This window comes from Mauremys mutica, chromosome 20 (assembly GCF_020497125.1).
Source record: "Mauremys mutica isolate MM-2020 ecotype Southern chromosome 20, ASM2049712v1, whole genome shotgun sequence".
Taxonomy (NCBI): Eukaryota; Metazoa; Chordata; order Testudines; family Geoemydidae; genus Mauremys; species Mauremys mutica.
In genome coordinates, this window is record NC_059091.1 from 16,494,798 (window position 1) to 16,517,576 (window position 22,779).

Consider the following 22,779-nt stretch of genomic DNA (forward strand, 5'->3'; position numbering starts at 1 on the left):
CAGTCTGAAGCCAGAGGACAGTATACTTCCTGTTTCCTGAGGCTAGTGGTGCACTTACTGATTACAGTGAGGATTGTTTTACTTACACTGACTTTTCTATCTGGAAACATCTGAGTTGCTGCTAATGGCTTATAATTTTAGTTCTTCAGATAAATTAGAAATGTGAAATGAACACTGTCAAATAAATCTTCAGTTTTTATTTTACACTCCATTCAACACCTTTTTGACCTTGACAGTTTACTTTGGATACAATTTTCAAAGCGCTTAAGTGATGTGATGGCCTGTCTCATGGACACTTGAATCACTTTTGAAAATGGAACTTAGGTGCCTAAGGGCTTGGCTACACTTGAGAGTTGCAGCGCTGGGAGTTACAGCTGTGTTCGTACAGTTGTGTAGGGACAGCGCTGGTGTGTGGCCACACTGACAGCTAACAGCACTGCAATGTGGCCACACTTGCAGCATTTGCAGCGCTGTATTGAGAGGTGCATTGTGGGCAGCTATCCCACAGAGCACCTCGTCCCATTTTGGCGCCGTGGGTTGTGGGAAGGGGACGGAAGGGTGCGGGTCATTCCGCTTCCTGTCCCAACGCCCCGTGGTGCATCGCTTCACATCCAGCAGTCAGTTTTTCCTGCCACGTTTGGCGCCATTGTGAGTCTCTTGCTGTGTTTTACACTCTCTCTCTGTGAAGCGCGATTTCTGTGGGAAATGGAGCCCAAGCTGCTGAGGACTGTGCTGATGAGTGTCGCCAGCACAAAACGTTTGGCAGTTGAGCTATTCCTTCAGCTCCAAAGTGACAGTGAGGAGTCCGATGATGATATCGAGTCGCCTGACGCGTGTGACACTAAATTGCTTGTGGCATTCACGGAAATGCTCAGCACCGTGGAACGCCGCTTTTGGGCTCGGGAAACAAGCACTGAGTGGTGGGATCACATCGTCATGGAAGTCTGGGATGACGAGCAGTGGCTGCAGAACTTTCGGATGAGAAAAGCCACTTTCATGGGACTGTGTGCTGAGCTCGCCCCCACCCTGCGGCGCAAGGACACAAGATTGAGAGCTGCCCTGACGGTGGAAAAGCAGGTGGCTATTGCAGTCTGGAAGCTGGCAACTCCAGACAGCTACCGGTCGGTCGGGAACCAGTTTGGAGTGGGAAAGTCGACCGTTGGAATCGTGTTGATGCAAGTTTGCAGGGCCATTAATCGCATCCTGCTAAGAAGAACCGTGACTCTGGGGAACGTCCAGGACATTGTGGATGGCTTTGCACAAATGGATTTCCCTAACTGTGGTGGGGCGATAGATGGGACGCATATTCCTATTGTGGCACCACCCCACCTAGCATCCGAGTACGTTCGTCGGAAGGGGTATTTCTCTGTGGTTCTCCAGGCGCTTGTGGATCACCGTGGGCATTTCATTGACATTAACACAGGCTGGCCTGGAAAGGTGCATGATGCACGCATCTTTCGGAACAGTGGCCTGTTCAGGAAGATGCAGGCAGGGACTTTTTTCCCAGACAGGAAGATCACAGTAGGGGACGTCGAAATGCCCATTGTGATCCTTGGAGACCCTGCTTACCCGTTACTACCTTGGCTCATAAAACCCTATACAGGGAAGCTTGACAGGAGCAAGGACCGGTTCAACTACAGGCTGAGCCGGTGCCGAATGACTGTGGAGTGTGCTTTTGGCCATTTAAAAGCTCGCTGGAGATCTCTGTATGGGAAGCTAGACTTGGGGGAAAGCAGCATCCCCGAGGTTATATCCGCATGCTGTACCCTCCATAATATTTGTGAAGGGAAGGGTGAAACATTCAGTCAGGCATGGACCACCGATGTTCAAGTCCTGGAGGCTGAATTTTCACAGCCAGAGAGCAGGGCTACTAGAGAGGCCCAGCACAGGGCTACAAGGATTAGGGATGCCTTGAGGGAGGAATTTGAGGCTGAAAGCCAACAGTAATGTTTGCTGCCTTGCACGGGAGTGAAGTGCAGTGGTTACACTGTTAGTAGGATTCTATTTTCCCTAAAATGATTTGCAGTGCCTGTTTCTTTACTGGGCTAAGGTATCTTTCACTTTCTGCAATAATAAAGACTGTTTTCAAAGCCAAAAATTATTTTATTGAAAAGAAAATAACTTCCTTGACAGACACACAACATTTTGGGAACCTAAAAGGGCAGGGGGGTGGGCTGGTGAACTGTACAGTCACAGGTTTGAATATGTCCTGGCTGGAGTGCTGTGCAATGACTGCTGCACTTCAGGGTGCATATACTGCATGGTGATGGGGGTTGAGTGCAGAGGGTAAGGGTCGTAGTTCTCAGGGCTGGTTGGTGAACATACAGGTGTTGGAGGCAGCTGGTGGAGGTAAGAACCTGGATGCTGGGGAAGGGGGTTTGGAGCTGACATTGGGGCTCAAGGGAAAAAGCTTTGGGACGGGAGGGGCAGGGGGACAGCACGGTAGTGCTCTGCCTGCATGGCTACGAGTGACTGGATAGAGTCCGCTTGGCGCGCCAGGATGCTTAGCAGCTGCTTTGTGCTTTTCCTCCTGGCCACTGCGTTTCTCTGGCGGATCCTGCTTTCCCTTTCTCTCCAGTCCTGCAGGTTTTTACTCTCTCTAGCAGAGTGATCCATAACTGCTTTCAGCATGTCTTCCTTGGTTTTTCGCGGCTTCTTCCTGAGGTTTTGTAGCCTCTGTGCAGTCGAGGAGACGGGCAGTCCAGCAGTCAAGGTCGCTATTGGAAAGGCAAAAATGGCAACAGTTAACAGGGGTAGCATTGCTCATAATCTCATCCAGACAGTAATTCCCACACACTGAAGGAGTTTACAGTCTTCACTTTAGCATACTTTTCCCATACCAAACAGCACACACAACCCAACAGGAGCCACAAAATGGTGAGTAAGGGGGACTGATTGCTTCAGGGCTGTGCAGGGGTTTCTGTGCGTTGTGGACAGCAAACAGCTACAGGGGGCATCTGCACTGAACAGTCTCCCAACATTTTCCACAGGAGTTAATCCTGGAAGATATCTCGCTGCTGCGGGTCACCAGGGAAGAGCGGGAAGGTCTTCTACAGCAATGCGGATTCCGCCCTGGCCCCTATGCAGCTTGCCTGTGTGCAGCAATGGTCCCCCCACCCCTCGCGGCACAGTGGCGCGGACGCGTTAGCCTGACTGGGACAAGGACCACAATGGCTCTCCCTATAAACTTGCGCAGGCGCATTGCCCACGCTCTGGCTGAAACTTTTGAGGAGATTACCGCAGCCGATTACCGCGACGTGATATACCACATCAATGGGCTATTCCACATCTAGGCATGCATGCATGCAGCCCTAATCCCCCCCCCCCCTCCCGAAACATTTTTATCCTGAAAATAAAAGCCGCTTACCGGTAACCCGCTCCTCTGCTTGTCCTTCACCAAGTACTGGCTGCTGCGATTGGCTACCTTCCTCCTGGCTTGAGAAGAGCTCCTGGCTGCATGCCTCCTGGGACTCTGGGGTGTCTCCCCCCATCCCAGTACCCTCACTCTCGGTTTCCTCCCCCCCCCCTCCTGTCCCCCACCCTGCTCAGAAGTGTCCATCGTGGTTGTCGGATTGGCAGTGGGGTCACCCCCAAGTATCGCGTCCATCTCCCTGTAAAAACGGCAGGTCGTGGGGGCAGCGCTGGAGCGGCGGTTTCCCTCGCGGGCTTTGTAATAGGCACTCCGCAGCTCCTTTACTTTAACCCTGCACTGCAGCGCGTCCCGGTCATGGCCCCTTTCCAGCATGGCCTTTGATACCTGGCCAAAGGTGGTATAATTCCTACGGCTGGAGCGCAGCTGGGACTGCACAGCTTCCTCCCCCCAAACACTAATGAGGTCCAGCAACTCGCCATTGCTCCATGCTGGGGCTCGTTTGCCGCGTGGAGGCATGGTCACCTGGAAAGATTCACTGATTGCTCAGCCAGGTGTGGAGTGCAAACAGGAAGGGGATTTTTAAAATTCCTGGGGCATTTAAAGGGCGGGTCACCTGAGGCCAGGGCAGTAGAGTGCAAACTGATGAGCAGAGTGGCTGAACAGGAATTCTGGGATATCTCCTAATACCCTGGAGGCCAATAACAGCGCTGGTGTGTGGCCACACTTGACAAGCAGCGCTGCATCACCAGCGCTGCACTAGTTATACCTCAAGCAGACCAGGTGTACAGCCAGTGCTGCAGCCAGGGAGTTGCAGCGCTGGATGTGCCTTGCAGGTGTGGACAGTTACTAAGTTGCAGTGCTGGAAAGCCTCCACCAGCGCTGCAACTCTCAAGTGTAGCCAAGCCCTAAGTCACTTAAGCACTTTTTGAAAATTTTACCCTCTCTCCACCTCCAGTATGTAAAGGGCTTGTTGATGTTGCCTCTATTTGCTTGGATTTAAAATGGATGGAATCTGGTTAAATTGAAATGTATTTTGAAAAAAAAAAAATCAGGCATGACCATTTCAGATGACCTCTCCCATTTTTGCTGTAAGGTTATGTGCTGAATACCTTAAAAATGCCCAGGTTGCATGGGTATTGGCACAGAAGAAAACCTACTACATGTACATTTGTGTGCTTGTGGTTGGGATGTTAAGTTCCCAGAAGTCATGGTGGGCTGGTCCCCATGCTTTTAGCACACCTCAGCATCCACCTGAAAACAAAGGAGGATCCATTTTCTGCCTGAATAACCTCTTATATTAAATTGTTTTAGACACAGGGTGCCTCAATAAGCTCATTTAAGAGAATATGCAGGTCATTTTAATTGCTGGATTACAAATAGTCCAAATAAAGAAGTGGGGGAAAAAAAGCTGTTTTTTTTTTTTTTTTGACTGTGACAAATAAGGGTGAACCTGGAGGCAGCTTGTTCAGAATGAGACTAATGCATTTGTCTTATTTTAAAAGTATTATACTTCCACATGTTCTACCCAGGAGCCACAGCTTTTTTCTGGAGCATGCCTTATTCACACATTCTTTTTTTAAACCACTTGGTTTTCCAGCTTCATGCTGTTAATAGAAGCATCTTGAAACATCTGACTAGTATAATTGCGCTAACATAGAATCATAGAATATCATGGTTGGAAGGGACCTCAGGAGGTCATCTAATCCAACCCCCTGCTCAAAGCAGGACCAATTCCCAACTAAATCATCCCAGCCAGGGCTTCGTCAAGCCTGACCTTAAAAACCTCTAAGGAGGGAGATTCCACCACCTTCCTAATCCATTCCAGTGCTTCACCACCCTCCTACTGAAAAAGTTTTTTTTCCTAATATCCAACCTAAACCTCCCACACTGCAACTTGAGATGATGCAACATGATGTTTTGCAGTATATCCTACCCTTAGCATCTTGAATGTTTTGTTCTGTGTTTCTAGGAAATGCAACTCAGAGCTCGCCCACTTGCTTAACTTCTTGTTCGCCTTTGACTTTCACAAGACTGTCGTCTCCTCGTGCTTTCTCCTTACCTGTGATTGTTTATTCAGAGTGTGTGTGTGTTTGTGTGTGTGTGTGTGTGTGTGTGTGTGTTGGTAAAGCTTCCTCTGACTTCTTTTTTAGGGGTCCTGTTTGACTGTCTTTGTCCTCTCCTCTTCTCCCTCTATACCCTATCACTGGCTGAGGTTATCCACTCACTGCATCAACCACAGTTTCTGTGCTGAACTTGCAGATCTTTCTGTTCCTGGCCCATCTCTTGATCCAGTCTGTCACCTCTGCCTTTATTGTAAAGGTATCCAGGATAACTAGGATATCTTCCTAGTTTATACCAACACTCTCTTGGGCATGGCTTCTCTCTTACAGAAACTTTCTCCAGCATGTCATTCTGGGGCTGGCCTTTTTAATTTGGCAGGACCATGTAGCAGCAACGTTAAAGTGACCATTTACAACTGACTGCTCAATCTCCCTCTCTTCCAACTGTCATGTTTGTAGTTCTTGTTTCCCCTAGTTTCCCTATTTTTTCCTTTCTAATTACTAAGAATTCACATCTGCTGTCAGTTTTAAGAGAAACTGCTGAGCTTCAGTTCATCTGCAAATTTGATACCATCAGCTCAGGATTAAACAAAGACTGTGAATGGCTAGCCAACTACAAAAACAGTTTCTCCTCCCTTGGTTTTCACACCTCAACTGCTAGAAGAGGGCCTCATCCTCCCTGACTGAACTAACCTCGTTATCTGTAGCCTGCTTCTTGCTTGCATATATATACCTGCCCCTGGAAATTTCCACTACATGCATCCGACAAAGTGGGTATTCACCCACGAAAGCTCATGCTCCAATATGTCTGTTAGTCTATAAGGTGCCACAGGACTCTTTGCTGAGTTTAAACTTTAATATGGCTAAAGCTGTCCCCCACTTTGTTACTGAACACATCACCATCCATCCTGTCACAAACCTATAACCTGTGCGGTCCAGATCATCCAGGCAGTATTCACATTCTGCTGCTGCTTTCACAACATTTTTAAGACCCTCCTGTCCATACTCCTATCCAGGCTCCTGTTATCTCCCACAACTTCTCTGGCTTCCTTGATAGCTGCTGCTTCATGCCTCTCCTTTAAACACAGAGCTCCTAAGATCACCTGGATCCATCATTCTGACCATGTCGGCCTCCTTCCTTTGAATCCTTTGTTTCGCTCCCTGTTCACCACCACATCAAATTCAAGCCTTCAAAGCCCTTCACAGCTATTCCTCCTCATTCATTTGACTGTTTCTTGTCAAACTTCAAAGGATGACAGCCTTAGAACCCATTTGTCCCATAACCACCTCTGTTTTTTCTTCTCCCTAACTCCCCTTATGTGTGAATCACTCAAGTCTTTAAGGTAGCTTTTTTCAGTGTAGCCTATCAGCACCCTCTCCTGACCAGTCTGATGCATTACAGTCACATTGTTTTCTGCATCTTCACTCAGATCAAGGGTCTCTCCAGAGCATTTCATGGCAGGCTGGAAAAAGAGAGTCCAAAGTCTTTCTGTTCTGCAAGGGTAAGTTTTTGAAAGACTGTTTTAAGATGAAAAGAGAAGCCAAAATAATTCAGTCTTTTTCCCTCTGAAAGGAAAGCCTAGCACATCTTTAGCAAACAGAACCTAAACATCAGAGGGGTAGCCATGTTAGTCTGGATCTGTAAAAAGCGACAGAGTCCTGTGACACCTTATAGACTAACAGACGTATAAACACTTTAGCCTTTTTGTCTGAAGATTAAATTGTAGTAAAACAGTCTATGTGAAGCTCTCTCCAGGCTGTCTACAATCCCACCATGAACAAATATAAAAGAAACATAATCTCTCTTCCTTGGAGCAAGTCTTTCCAGGCTGGCTATACTCACCATGTGAACAAATCAAAGAAAAACAAACTTAGTTTCTTCACTAACTTTTGCGGCACAAACTTTCCCAAAGACCCACCACACAGGATGGTCTATTTACTCCCAGCAATAGTAGCAGCTGCCTTCCTGTTTCAGTATTTGGTCCAGCCTATGTTGCTTGAAGGCTAACAGGCCCTAGCTGACTCTGAATCTGTTCATTGATCTGTGTCTCCCTAGCTTGAAGCCTCCTGGCTTCCTTCCTTGGTCATGTCTTGAACTGTAGTGGTCCCCTTAGGGACAGTATATTCTATCATAGCAATATTTCCCTGAACCCCCTAATTACACTTTTATCCATTTAAGTTTTTTAAAGTAGTTTTGAAATTGTCTAGTTGTAGTAATAATGCAGTTGTCTCATCTCTTATTTTCCATGTTGGCGCGCGCACACAAAAATCCCCTGTCAAGGGAGAAACTTTAAACATTAAATTGTTAATTATCATTTTACTAGGCAGAGTAATATTTTATGGGTGCAAAAAGTCACATTAGTGACTGTTAAACTGTCTAGTAATGTGCTTTTGCTCCTGGCATTATGGGTGAAAAATTAAGCTAGTAAAATGGTCTTGTTAATGCATAGTAAAATCTTAAATTTATACTTACCCTACTGCAGCTATTATTGGGAAATGCTGCTTTTTTTTGAGCACCTGTAGATCTACCAAATACAAATCTTAACAGGTTCTTAAGATTTTTTTGTTCCCTCCCAAGGTACCGCTATCTCATTCTGCTCCAGGGAAAGACTTGTATCCTTTCCACGAGAGAGGCGATAGTTCTGGGGGGGGTTCTGGTCAATTGCTAGAGACAAGATAGATGAGCTACTCATCCGAGACTCGACAATATTCAGATTACACCAAGTGGCAAATCAGTTCTGTGACTTCTGGCTTCTCCTTGTGAGACAATTCCATCATATTAACCAAGAATATTTGTATTTAATTAAATCTTAGCTGAACAGCTTGTCAGTTTTCATCCTTTTTGTTATGTATATGGAAAGGATGGAAAAGGTGTGTATAGAACAGAGCCCTCTCTGGCTCAAGCAAGTGCAAAACCCTTTAAACGTTTGAGATAAACTTTGAAAATGGAGATGCTATAGGTTGTCCCCTTCCCATGCTGAGTAACAAGGATTCAATGCAGCAGGTACTATTTGCCTTGATAATCACAGTTACAGTATCTCATGAATGATTTCAGGATTTAGTGAGCTCCATGCTTCTCTGGATAACTTAAATCTGTTATATGAAGTTGGACCATCTTCTTCAGCAGAGACTTAAGTAGGATTTGTGAATGGCTGGCCCAGAGAGATTGAAATAAATGACTTGGGTGCTAGGGAAAGACATGGAAATAATCCTTACCTCAGCTGTTTTACACTGAAAATTTATATTCCTCTTCGAGTGATGTCCCTGTAGGTGCTCTATTTTAGGTGTTCGTGCACCCCGGAGTTTGTAATCTCGCGCTGCTTCAGGCAGTTATCTGACACTGTGCGACCAACCCCCCCTCAGTTCCTCCTCTTCCGCCTTTGACTCAAGTCGGAACAGCTAGCAGCGCCTTTCAGCTTATTCTGAGTAGGATAGGTTTATCATTCGTGTGCTCCTTCATGTTTTGGCCACCATTCCAGAGGACATGCTTCCATGCTGATGACGGTTTGTTTTTTTTTTTTAAATGCATGAATTAAATTTGTGACTGAACTCCTTGGGGGAGAATTGTATGTCCTCTTCTCTGTTTTACCTGCATTCTGCCATATATTTCATGTTATAGAAGTCTCAGATAATGACCTAGCACGTGGTGTTCGTTTTAAGAACACTTTCACTGCACATTTCACAAAATGCAAAGAAGGTATCAATGTGAGATTTCTAACGATAGCTACCGCACTCGACACAAGGTTTAAGACTCTGAAGTGCCGTCTCAAATCTGAGCAGGATGAGGGGTGGAGCATGCTTTCAGAAGTCTTAAAACAGCAACGCTGAAGCAGAAACTACAGAATCTGAATTATCAAAAAAGAAAAACAACCTTCTGCTGGTGGCATCTGACTAAAGATAATGAAAATGAACATGTTGGTCTGCACTGCTTTGAATTATCAAGCATGTCCCCTGGAATGGTGGTTGAAGCATGAAGGGACATATGAATCTTTAGTTCAACTGGCATGGAAATAACTTGCAACGCCAGCTACAACAGTGCCATGAGTATGTATGTTCTCCCGTTCAGGCGACGTTGGCAGCATTATCTCCTGCAAATGTAAACAAACTTGTTTGTCCGAGCGATTGGCTGAACATGAAGTAGGACTGAACGGACTTGTAGTTCTAAAATTTTACATTGTTTTATTTTTTAGTGCACTTTTTTGGTACATAATTCTACATTTGTAAGTTCAACTTTCATGATAATGAGATTGCACTACAGTACTTGTATTAGGTGAATTGAAAAATAGTATATTTTACAGTGCAAATATTTGTAATAAAAAATAAATCTAAAGTGAACACTGTATACTTCGTATTGTGGTAATTGAAATCAGTATATTTGAAAATGTAGAAAACATCCAAAAATATTTAAATAAATGGTATATTATTATTTAGCAATGTGATTAATCGTGATTAATTTTTTAATCACTTGACAGCCCTAGTTTAAACTAGTTAGCTTTATTCTTTTGTCTCCGTCCTCTCCCCCCCCCCAAATTGTTTCTCTTCATAGGATTGCAGGTTTCCATTCAGCTGTTACTGTAAAGTAGTAATTTCTTTCTCCCCCCTGACCTCCCTTTACAGGGAGAAAATGCTCCCTGAGGGGCATGCGTGGCTCCCCAGAGTTCAAACACTGCCTTACTTACAGACTTTCAATACCATTTTCAGACAGATACTGTGTGTCTGCTGTCTTGGCGAGACCGGTATACCGCAGAAGTGCTTGCACTGCCACAACCTCAAAGCCCATACCAGGAAGGCGAGAGACCTTCAACTTAAACTCTTCCTCATGGAGAAGTCTCTCCACCCTGCTTCTGAGCTTGAGGTACACACCGTTCATGGCCGGAGATCTCCAACAACAGCCTCTGACAGGGCCTTTCTTCCATGGTCCAGGCTCCCAACCAACAGCCAAGAAGGCAGCAAAAAAAAAAAGGGTACAACGACCCTGACTCATGAGTTGGCCAATAAAAGGCGCTCCTCCAGCGGGCAAACAGCTTCAGTACCAACTGCATCAGCTCCTCCCATCACCAAAATAGCAAGATGATCTGGCACTGTTGGTGCCAAGAAAACAAAAGATGCCAAGCGGCTGAGCTCTGACCCAGGCAGCAAGGGAACACTGAAACCCCATACTGCAGTACTGGCGGAGCTGGTCAAACACCCAGTACCGAGAGTCTCAGCACTTCTGCAGATGATGGCACCACCTAGTGAAGGCACCACGCACCTGGGGGCGCACAATGGCACCGATGAGCAGATTGCAACATTTGGTACCAATTCCTATGATGCCGGCGGTACCAATGCCATTGACACCTTGCTGCTAGAGTCTCCCATTCTCGGTACCTCAGGAACACTCAATACCAAGTCAACCCACCTCTCCATGTCTTTCTGGTCCGCCATTTTCGAGCAATGATGAAGATGTTCTTCACTCTCCACAGCATTCCTCTCCTGTGAGTGCTCCTGTTAAATCAGTTCCTGCGCACAAGGGCTACCTAGTTGACCCAAAGTGACACCCCTGGATGCCACCTGTGCCCTTCTTTCCACGGTGGCCGTTTTGGAACCCAGGAACGGCTTACCCGCCACAGCAGCAACAATACAGACCTATCAGCCCACCCAGAGAGAGCACACATTCACCCTTATCAACGGCACAGGGACCATCTGAACTTACAGAACAGGGCTGAAGAGGAGGAGAAATTCTCTGACCAGGACACCGCACCTGAGGCTCACTTCTCATCTTCGCCTGATGACACTATCCTGTCCCATCCTCCTAACACAGGAGATTATTTCAAGCAATTCCGAGACCTCTGTAAGAGAGTTGCGAGTTCACTGGATATTTCGCTCGAAGTCCTGTAAGCAGAAAAAAAAACAGGAAGGTGGAGACCTGTTCTTGACCTACGACGAATCAACAAGTTTGTGAAGAGACAGTGATTCAAAATGGTCACACCATGTACCATAATTCCAGTGCTACAAAGGGGGATTGGTTCTCAGCCCTCAACCTCCAGGATGTGTATTTTCATATAACGGTCCATTCCTCACATTGGAAGTTTCTCCAATTTGCAATAGCGCAGGAACATTTCCAATACAAGGTCCTACCCTTTGTCCTATCCACTTCCCCTTGGGTATTTTCAAATGTCTTAGCTGTTGTAGCTGCCTGCCTCTGCAGAAAAAGGAATCATGATATTTCCATAGTTGGATGACCAGCTTGTCGAAGAAAAACTCAGTTCTCGCTTTCTGTTTGGGTGCAGCAAAATCAAATACTTTATTCTTTCTCTAGTAATTACAATAGAGGGAGGGAATGTCCTAGGAAACAGGGTTGCCCCTTGTCCCGGACAGGTCTCTCTCAATTAGTAAACAATTACTACAAGCATTTATACCTTTGTTACAGACAATAGCTAACAGTAATGGAGACAGTAAAAGAAAACATTTGCATTTGTTTATACATAAGCCTCTTTGCTATCTTATTTGTCTCACTACTAGAAAAAAGCAAGACTGCACATTGCAAGGTCGTAATGACTTTTCACACAGTTCACTCTGTCTCACATTATCTTACTTCTACAAATCTCACATCATTAGGATCACAGCTAGCCTAACTCATGCTAACTATTTCCTGGCCTCCACAGGCTGCTGAAACTACTGACACTGCAAGCAGCATTAGAGTCCACTGAACAGACAGTAACTCTATTTACGAGGTTAGGCCTTCAAATATATATTTAAAAAATCAACTCTGTCGCCAGTACAAGCACTAGAGTTTATTGGGTTCTATCTCAAGTCTCCTTAGGCGACGGCCTCTCTACCAAGAAAATGATTTCTGGTTTTAACCAACCTGATCTCCACGACATGTGTCGAACAAATAAGACTCCCTTATTTATCCACAGAGTCTGCAGGGGGGTGCAAGCTCTGGGAGGGATTTAGGTAGGGTGCAGGAGGGGGCTCTGGGCTGGGGCAGGGTATTGGGGTGCAGGAAGGGTTGCTGGTTCTGACAGGGAGTTTAGGTACAGGAGGGGGCTCCTGGCTGGGGTGCAAGAGAGGGTATGGGGTGCTGGCTGGGGGTTGGGGTGTGGCTCCTGCTGGGCAGCACTTACCTCGGGCGTCTCCCAGTCGGTGGAGCAAAGGCAGGCTCCCTGCCTGCCCCGGCCCCACACCACTCCCAGAAGGGGCCAATGTGCCCCTGTGGACCCCGGAGTGGGGCACGTGGCTCCATGTGCTGCCCCTCTTTGCAGGCACTGCCCTCGCAGCTCCCATTGGCTGCAGTTCTGTGTTCCCAGCCAATGGGAGCTGCGGGGGCGGTGCTTGCAGGCAGGAGCAGCACCCAGAGACCTCTGCCCCTTCCTCCCCTGTGGGCGTGCGAGCCACTTCTGGGAGCAGCATGGGGCCGGGGTAGGCAGGTAGCCTGTCTTAGAGGCAGCCCCACTGCACCACCGAACTTTTAGCGACAGGAGATCGCTATAGACTGGGAGAATCTCCAGGATCGACCAGTTGATCACAATTGACCTTTTGGTGACCACTGGTTTAGATCCATATGGACAGCGTGGCTTCTATGTTTTACATAAGCAGACAAAGGAGAACATGATCACACTCTACCTTGGGGGGTTCTCAACGATAGATCTCTCTGCAGTCGCACAAAACAGCAAATGCCCGCAGTTTTGCTCCAGGGTGGGACTCGGTCCACATTCTCTAAGTGATGCCTTCCTCATCAGATAGAACGCTCCCTTCCTATAGGCCTTCCCTTCCACCCTCCTCCTACCTTAAGAGATTCATACGTCAGCGTATGTCGACAACTGGCTTCTAGCTGTATGATTCAGGCAAGAAGCCCAAACATCAACCTCCATGGTTCTCAATTTCCTTTCATCCCTTGGAGTCAGCGTCAACGTTGAGAAATTGATCCTAGACCCCATTACAGTCTCTGGATTTCAGAGGGGTTATCATCAGTTCAGTTACAGCATGGGTCTACTTACCAAAAGACAGATTTCAGACAATGAGCAACGTCATAACTCACATCGTGAGCAGTCCTTGTGTACCAGCCAGGACTTGCCTATCCCTCCTGGGCCATATGACTTTGTGTACATATGTGATTCATATGTTCTATCCACAGCTCCGGCTCTGACTCGCAGTGTGACATCATTCACATCCCTTCCCCTCTCAGTGCCTCAGTTTCCGTATCAGTCCACCTCCCTTCCCCTCTGTGCTTCAAACTAAGAAAGGTGAATAAAGTTTCAAAAAAGGACTTATATTGCACACAAACAAATATTTTTGTGACAGAAGTGAACCTTACAAGTACAGAGGAGTAAACTTGGGAGGGGGAACGCACATTCATCATCCTTTTTTAAATACTGATCTTGTCTGTTGCACCTCAGTGTATTTGCAGCTGTGCTTGTCTGTACCCTCCCCCGGGGTGAAGTGGTAGGAATAATGCACCGGCCCCTGTTGCCAAATGGAATGTGGTGGCGGGGGGGACAATGCAGTGCTGGAATGCAATTCTGATCTGGTTGCAGAGGGGTCAGCCTTCAAGTTGTTTCTCCTGAAGGTCAGCCAGATGCATCAGTATGTCTGTTTGGGCCTTCAGAATTGCCATAATCTCCTGCAGCATGTCACGCTCATTCTCCTGAGCTTTTCGTTTGTTCTTAATTTCCATGTACTTTTTTTGGCCAGGAGTGCTCCTCCGCACCCTCTGCTCAGTGTCCGCTGTTCCAGAGGCATGCATACTCTCTTCAGGCGTCATTGTGTGTTCTTTCTTTTTGTCCTAATCTGGTTCAGTCTCTCTGTTGGTGTGGAGGGAGAGTTGAAGGCCCACATTCTAAGCTGCAAAACATGCAATGAACAGCGGCACCAATGTCAGTGCATAGTCAAGCTGTAGTGCACACTTGCTATATTTAAATCACTCCTCTGAATCTACGCAAGTGTAAAAAGTACACTTTCATTTCAGCCAAGTATCCATTGAACCGGTTGTCCCAGTAATGGTGAGCATGACCCAGGAGAGAGGGTGAAAGCTGGCATATGCGGGTGTGGGAATGGGATGGGGACACAGGCACTATTGCAGAGGTTCTCAAACTGGGGGTTGGGACCCCTCAGGGGGTCACGAGGTTATTACATGGGGGTCATGAGCTATCAACTTCCACCCCAAATCCCACTTTGCCTCCAGCATTTATAATGGTGTTAAACATATAAAAAAGTTGTTAATTTTTAGGGGGGAGGGTCGCACTCAGAGGCTTGCTATGTGAAAGTGGTCACCAGTAGAAAGGTTTGAGGGCTACTGCACTATTGCTTGCTGTTTGGGCAGTTGAACTGAATATTGGCACACTTACCCCCAGGAGTGAGATATCAGCTAAAGGCACCTGTGGGAAACAGGCGGAAAAGGAACAGCTACTGCTTGCGTCTGGCTACAGATTGGGTCAGTATGTTGCTAGCCTATGTGCTATCTGATGCCTGGCGAATTAATACAGGAGTGGTGTGGGAAAGTATCCTATTGTGGTGAAAGAAATTAAGGCAAGCCTCCCCGAAACCTTCTGCAATGGATTGCAGACTACCTTCAGGAAAGTTTCCTTAAGTTCAAGTGCTTTGCTTACTCATGTAGATTCCATTCTGAGTGCACAGTTGCTGGAGATTTTTCTCCTAGTGGTAGCCGTAGGCCTGGCTCTGGTGACCCCAGGAGGCCCGCGCCCATGTGCCGGTAAAAGGGCGCCGCTGGCCCCATGCCCTTTCAGTTCCTTCTTACTGCCTGTGACGGTTGTCAGGCTTTCATGAGGCAAAAAAATGCTGTTCTTTCTCTAGTGGTTTTGTTGAACTATATCGTTAATTAATTACTCAGACAATATGATGTCTGTGTTATATGTCAGCATATAACAAGGGGGAGCCCACTCCAATGTCCTGTGTCAGGAAGCCCTATGGGACTTCTGTGTGAAACGTAAAAAGAACAGGAGTACTTGTGGCACCTTAGAGACTAACAAATTTATTTGAGCATAAGCTTTCGTGAGCTACAGCCCACTTCATCAGATGCATAGAAGGGAACATAGAAGAAGAGTATGTATACATACAGAGAAGATGCCATACCAGTTCTAAGAGGCTAATTAATTAAGATGACCTGTTATCAGCAGGAAAAAAACTTTTGTAGTGATAATCAAGATGGTCAATTACAGACAGTTGACAAGAGGTGTAAGGATAGTTATAAGAAAATAGATTCAAGTAGTCTAATGACTCAGCCATTCCCAGTCTCTATCCAAGCCAGAGTTAATGGTATCTAATTTGCAAATCAATTCAAGCTCAGCAGTTTCTCCTTGGAGTCTGTTTTTGAAGTCTTTCTGTTGCAAAACTGCCACTTTCAGGTCTATTACTGAGTGGCCAGAGAAGTTTAAGTGTTCTCCTACTGGTTTTTGAGTGTTATGATTCCTGATGTCAGATTTGTGTCCGTTTATTCTTTTTCTCTTGCAGCACCATTCCCCAACTCCAGCACCGCGAAACCATTCCCCTGCACTGTACTCTTCAGCACCGCCATGGTTGTTGCAGTTTAGGTCCTGTTCATTGGACTTGGAGGCAGAGTCCTACTATTCCAGACACAGCTGGTACTGATCAGACTGACGTAGGTCCAGGCATGATGCTAGCATGGTGCTGTGGCAGGGGCCTGTACAGTTGCCATTTTGGACCCCGTGGGCCTATCACCAGGTCAATAGCCTCAGAGGAACATGTGCCCCCAACAGCCAGGCACTGTCCCCGCCGAGGGGTTCAGAGGCAGTGTCGGCTCGTGATGCTCAACAGGATCCAGCTCCCGCCACCCACTCCCGGCACCTAGACTGCAGTTGGCACCAACAGTCATGACACCAAGCAGGATGACCCTTGGGAGCTGGAGGGCCTGGTGCCGCCACTGGCTTCATAGTCTTCATCACCTGATGAAGCAGTGGCAGGGTCTTTCTCCTCTGGACCGCACCCTATTGATAACAGGGCACATCACGACCTGCTGTGCGGGATCACTTGCAATATGGAGCTACAGGCGGAGGAGGTGGTTGAGCTGGAGGACCATCTGGTTGATATCCTAACACCTGAAGGGCCATCCAGGGTCACTCTGCCCCTTATGAAGACAATTCAGGCCACTACAAAAAATCTGTGGCAAACCCCTGCCTCCATCTCCCCAACAGCCAAGGGGGTGGGGAGAAAATATTTAGTACCCTGGGTAAGAGTACCTGTTCTTGCATCCACAGCCCTACTCATTGGTGGTGGTGGCGGTTAACGAGAAGGAGAGATGGGCAACAGGGCCCGACCCCCAAGTCAAAAGACCCCCCCCCCCAAAAAAATCTTTTTGGCCAGAAGGTCTGGGGGGCTCCAACTGAGGATAGCTAACCACACGCAATCCTCAGCAGATAAAATTTCAATCCATGGTGAAATTTAAGGAACTTGTGCTGCATGACTCTAGGGCAGAGTTCGCAGCAATAGTGGATGAGAGCAAGGCAGTGGCACGGACCTCCTTTATAGGCCTCACTGGACTGGCTGCGCGAACCCTGTCCTCCAGCATAGCCATGAGGAGGAGGAACTCCTAGCTACAGGCATCTGGGCTTCCTCCCGAAGTCCAACAAGCTATCCAGGACCTGCCCTTTGACGGCATGGGCCTGTTCGCAGAGCAAACGGATTCCAGGATTTACAGCCTTAAAGATTCCTGGGTGACGATGAAGTCTATTGGGCATGCATTCCCCGGCAACCCAATGCAAATATTTTAAATCCCAACCCAGCACTGCTGCTCTCCTCCCCGTCCTAGGCAGGGCTTCTGTAGGAAGCGGGGCAGGAATGGTGGCGCAAGCCACCCCATCTAGCCAGGGCCAGGGCCCGACAAAATCATCATCGGGCTCTAAGCAGGCCTTTTGAAGGTGTGCCCGAGGATGGAACACCAGTCACAGTACCGGATCCTCAGCCCTGTTTCCTGAACCATCCGTCCTATTTTTACTGTGCTTGGTTCCAAATAACATCAGACTGCTGGGTCCTTTGCACGGTAGAAGTGGGATATTCACGCCAATTCTGCTTCTCCCCTCCCTCCTTCCCACTCCCCCTTTTCTGTCCCTCTTCAGGGACCCTTCTCATGAGCGTCTCCTCATTCTAGACTTTCAAGGCCTCAACAGATTCATTAATAAGTTGAGGTTTTGTGTGGTCTCTCTACGTGTGATTATCCCCTCTCTGGATCCGGGAGACTGGTATGCCGCTCTCAACCTCAAGGATGCCTACTTCCACATATCCATACTTTCTGCCTACCGACAATTCCTCAGGTTTGTGATCAACTGGAATCACTAACAATTCAGTCCTGTCCTTTGATCTGTCTGCAGCCCCATGAGTGTTTACCAAGTGCATGTTGGCCGTGGCAACCTTCCTCTACTGCAGGTATATCCGTACCTCGACAATTGGCTGCTCGGGGTGTTCCAGGGACCAGGTGGAGGCAAAGGTCCGCTTTGTCAGTTCCACCTTTGACAGGTTGGGTCTCCTCCTGACCAAAAAGAAGTCGACTCTGTTACTGACTCAAAGAATAGAGTTTATCGAGGGGGAAGGTGTTGGATGCAAGCTGGGCCAGGGTGTCCCTGACGGAGGCTGGTTTCCAAGCGATGACGGACATCACACCAGGCCTCAACTGGTACCCTACCACCACAGCAAGGGGTTGCCTAAGGCTCCTTGATCGCATGGCGGCATGCACATACGTAGTACAGCACATCAGGCTGCGGCTCAGACCTCTCCAAGCTTGGCTAGCATCTGCCTACTGTCTGGGGCAACAGCCTGGACATAGTGGTCCTTTCCGGTGCAGGTCCTTGAGTACCTCTGCTGGTGGCTCAACCCACAGGAGGTGTGCGAGGGAATCCCCTTCAACAGACCCCAGCCCTCTCTGTCCCTGGTAATGGACGCGTCAGCACTGGGATGGGGGACACACCTGGGGGAGCTTCAGACATGGCCTCTGGTCTCAGGATGAGCTCTCGCTCCATATCAACCGTTAGGAGTTGAGGGCGGTCCGACTAGCGTGCCAAACCTTCCAAGCCCATCTACAAGGGCAGTGCATGGCACTTTTGACAGACAACACAACTGCGATGTTTTACATAAACACATGGGGTGGAGCCAGTTCCTCTCCCCTATGTCGGGAAGCCCTCAAGCTGTGGGAGTTCTTCATAGCCCACTCCATTTTCCTGGAAGCGACCTACCTCCCAGGTTCCCAGAACGAGCTGGTGGACTATCTCAGCGGATCCTTCCACAACCATGAGTGGTCCATCCGTCCGGACATGATTCATGGCCTTTTCCAGAGGTGGGGAGTTCACCAGGTTGACTTGTTTGCCACATGAGGCCACAAAGTGCCTGTGACTCTAGTCCTTCCAGAATCACAGTCTGGGCTCACTTGCAGATACATTTCTCCTCCCCTGGACAGAACATCTGCTGTAGACATTCCCACCGTTTGCACTCATGCATAAGGTCCTGCTCAAGATCTGCAGGGAGAAGGCGGTGGTCATACTGGTGGCACCGGCATGGCCTCACCAACACTGGTACACCATGCTCCTGGAGCTGTTGGTGGACGCCCCATCGCACTGACCCTGGTCCTGGACCTGATTACCCAAGACTACGGTTGCCTTCATTACCCCGACCTCCAGTCCCTTCCTCACACAGCTTCATGGCTAAACCCCATGGAACTCGTGTGCTCAGAGCCTGTTAGGTAGGTCTTGTTTGGTAGCAGAAGCCCTCCACCAGGGTCACCTACCTGGCCAAGTGGAAAAGGTTTGCTATCTGGTGCCCTCAGGGCTGCACACCTCAGCTGCAGGTGCCCATATCTCTCATCCTGGACTATCTGTTGCACTTAAAACAACAAGGTCTGGTGGCATCGTCCATCAAGGTGCACTTGGCAACTATTTCTGCCTTCCAGCCAGGAGCAGCTGGGTGTTCCGTCTTTGCCAGCCCCATGGTTGGATGTTTCCTGAGAGGTCTGGAAAGGCTGTACCCTCAGGTTAGACAACAGGTCCTGGTGTGGGACCTTTACCTGGTCCTTTCTCTCACACACACACACCTCCTCCCCCCACGTTGGAACCCCTGGCGCCTTGCTCGCTGCTATACCTATCATGGAAGGTGGTCTAGTCACTATTACTTCGGCAGGGAGGGTATCGGAGCTTCAAGCCCTCACCTCCGACCCTCCCTACACGGTTTTCTTTAAGGACAAGGTGCAACACAGGCCTCATCCAGCATTTCTTCCAAAGGTGGTGTCCCAGTTCCATTCCAACCAGGACATTTTTCTTTTACCCTAAGCCTCACGCAAGTAGCCAAGAACAGAGGCTTTGCTCATTGGACATTTGAGCGCTGGCCTTTTACATTGACTGCAAAAAGCTTTTCCGTAAATCGAACCAGCTGTTTGTGGAGGTAGCAGACCAGATGAAAGGACTCCCGCTTTCGTCATAGGTCGTGTCATGCATCTGAACATGCTACGACTTAGCCAAAGTTCCAGCCCTGGCACTAATAGTGCATTCCACAATGGCGCAGGCCTCCTCAGCGGTGTTCCTGGCCCAGGTCCCAATTCAAGAAATCTGCAGGGCAGTGACGTGGTCCTCGGTTCATGTGTTCCCCTCTCATTATGCTATCACCCGGCACACCAGAGATGATGCAGCATTCGGCAAAGCGGTGTTTCAGTCACTACATTCTCAAATGAACTCTCACAGAAAAATGATAAAACAAAAACGCCTGTGGGCAAACACTTTTCATAAAATGGTCATTCCATATTTGATAGCTTAGTCCTTTTTCTCAAAGGAAACCTGCATAATAGCTCCCAAGCTCGTCTTTTGATGGTTAAATTAATTACTTTGCTAGACCCTAAAAATCATGGACTCAATAAAGACACTGCATTTATGGCTCATTACAACAATTTGTAACCCACTCACCTGCCTTTGTCCTATAACTGTCCATTTCACCTTGAATGGTCTCTTGCAAGGCGTGTTAACTCTTTATGCTTAAGTCTGTTCTACCTTTCATTTAGTTGTGACATTGAGTTCCTTTCCCAGAACTGAAGAAGAGCTCTGTGAGACAAAAGCTTGTCTCTTTCACCAATGGAAGTCGGTCCAATAAAAGATAATACCTCACCCACCCTGTCATTACTGTCATCCCTGGTCAGGGATGAAAGTAATATGAAACACTTACCTTTATGGGAGCCTGGCTCCAGGCCTTGAGCGGAAGGGGCGGAACAGGAGGTCAGCCTCCCCCAGCCAGCTCATCCGCACTGCCTGGCCTGCACCACCTGGCCTCCGGCAGCGATTTAAAAGGCCCAGGGGCTCTGGCCGCCATCGTAGTAGCACTTTAAGGACCCTCAGGAGCGATTTAACACTATGCCGCGGCAGCTCTTTAATGTCGGCTGCATACGGGCCGGTACTGGCTTCTTACCGGTATGCTATACTGGCCTACTTTCACCCCTGTCCGTGACCTGGTGGATGAGGTGCTTGACTGCATGTAGAAGAGACCCAATAGTATGGTCAGCTGACACTTTATTGTAACATCTTTATTGTACACTTTATTGTAACATCTTGCTATAGCTGGATTTTGATCTAGCATGAGTGGTTCAGGGAAGATGCTAACACTGCTTTGTGCATCTGAGAGATGTGGCGGTATATACTAGTGTTGCTTTCCAAGGTTTAGATGGATAGGAGAGGAGCTCTAGGAACAGGTCAGTACTTCTAGTCCAACAGATTAAGCACATAACTAGTTGGGATGTAATACTGTTGTCTAAGACCAATGCTTTCTCTGTCAGCTTCCTATGGTGTTATATGAAAGCAGTTTTGGTGAATAATGAGAGAAACTTATGTTTTGAGAGACTCATATTTTGATGAGATAAAAGTAGTCTGATATCAATGTCTGCTATAATCAATATCTTTGTATCCTAGAATTATAGAGTATCAGGGTTGGAAGAGACCTCAGGAGGTCATCTAGTCCAACCCCCTGCTCAAAGCAGGACCAATCCCCAGACAGATCTTTACCCCAGTTCCCTAAATGGCCCCCTCAAGGATTGAACTCTCAACCTTGGGTTTAGCAGGCCAATGCTCAAATCACTGAGCTATACCACTGAACTGTCAGTGTTTCTCAATGTTAAACTATAACAATTAGCAAAGAAGACACACCAAAGCAGATTTCAGTGATTAGTCACTACTGAATAATATGATTGAAACACTTCACAGAAATTGTTAGCTGTGAGTCTCATATGATTTGCCTGAATTAGGAAAAGTTTGAGTTATATTTGGGTTAGCTGACATGTTAGCTACTTTCTACCTAACCATGACATTTTCAGTATAACTTGTTGAGATATAAAGGTGTTAACCAGCATCTACACCACAGTAAACATTGTGGTTGGTTGCAGTTAATTAATGTGTTAGCTAACCCTGGCCCAACACAGCCTGGTCTCAGAAGTTAGAAGAACTGTTATAGTGAGGGGCTTAAATCTGATAATTAAGGTTCTTGCTCTTCATAGAAAATGAAAGGCTTTAAGTGGCAAAGGCAATGAAACATTAACTATGTCGCAGCTAACAATGCCATGTTAATTTGGTTCTCATTTGTGATACTAGGGAGGAGGCGATTCTTCTCTACACAGCATTAATAAGACTACTCATATTGAGGTATTCTATTCCTTTTTGGGCTCCTTGTTGAAAAAACTCACTCTAACATGGGCAAATACAAAAATAAAAGATATATCCTATAAGGAGACAGAAGAAAATGGCTAGGTGTGAAAAGAGGGGAACTAGAGTCAACTGAACAACGCAGGATATCCTTTTCAGCCTTGGGATCTAGGAATATGTCCAGTAATTTGACTAATACGTGTTACTGAACAACAGAAGGCTTTTACTGAACTATCCTGCGAAGGTTGCAGGCTGTTGGAAGTGCATCCAATATTCTCAGTAGATTTGAAGTATGCAGTGATTACCTGGTTTGTATTTAAGCAATATGTAGCTTGTAATTAACACTGTCAGTTTAAACTGACCTGCAGTTAATTCTGTTGCATTTGTCTTACAGAGTGCCTGGTGAGGAATGCGATGGGATCAATAGCATGTCTGTGGAGAGCGGCCCTGGGACAAGACTGAGAAATTTACCAGTAATGGGGGATGGACTAGAAACTACACAAATGTCTACAACACAGGCACAGACCCAACCCCAACAAGGCAATACTGTAGGCACTAACCCCCCTCCACCAGAGACTTCCAACCCTAACAAGCCCAAGCGACAGACCAACCAACTGCAGTATCTACTCAAAGTGGTGCTCAAGACACTATGGAAACACCAGTTTGCGTGGCCTTTCCATCATCCTGTGGACGCTGTCAAGCTAAACCTCCCTGTAAGTACAGATTGAGAAAT

General features: G+C 47.4%; 1 protein-coding gene across 8 annotated transcripts in view; it reads left to right on the forward strand.

Annotated features, from left to right (window-relative positions):
- BRD4 (bromodomain containing 4) overlaps nucleotides 1-22,779 on the forward strand; it is a 207,028-nt gene that overhangs the window by 84,588 nt on the left and 99,661 nt on the right. For 7 of the 8 annotated variants that reach the window (XM_044995162.1, XM_044995167.1, XM_044995168.1 and 4 more), the window contains exon 3: nucleotides 22,441-22,759. In XM_044995162.1, coding sequence (XP_044851097.1) covers nucleotides 22,475-22,759 — 285 coding nt within the window. In that variant the 5' untranslated portion in view covers nucleotides 22,441-22,474. Of the gene's footprint in view, nucleotides 1-14,824; nucleotides 14,846-22,440; nucleotides 22,760-22,779 lie in introns of those variants that run through there. The other variant, XM_044995166.1, reaches the window with a different exon arrangement.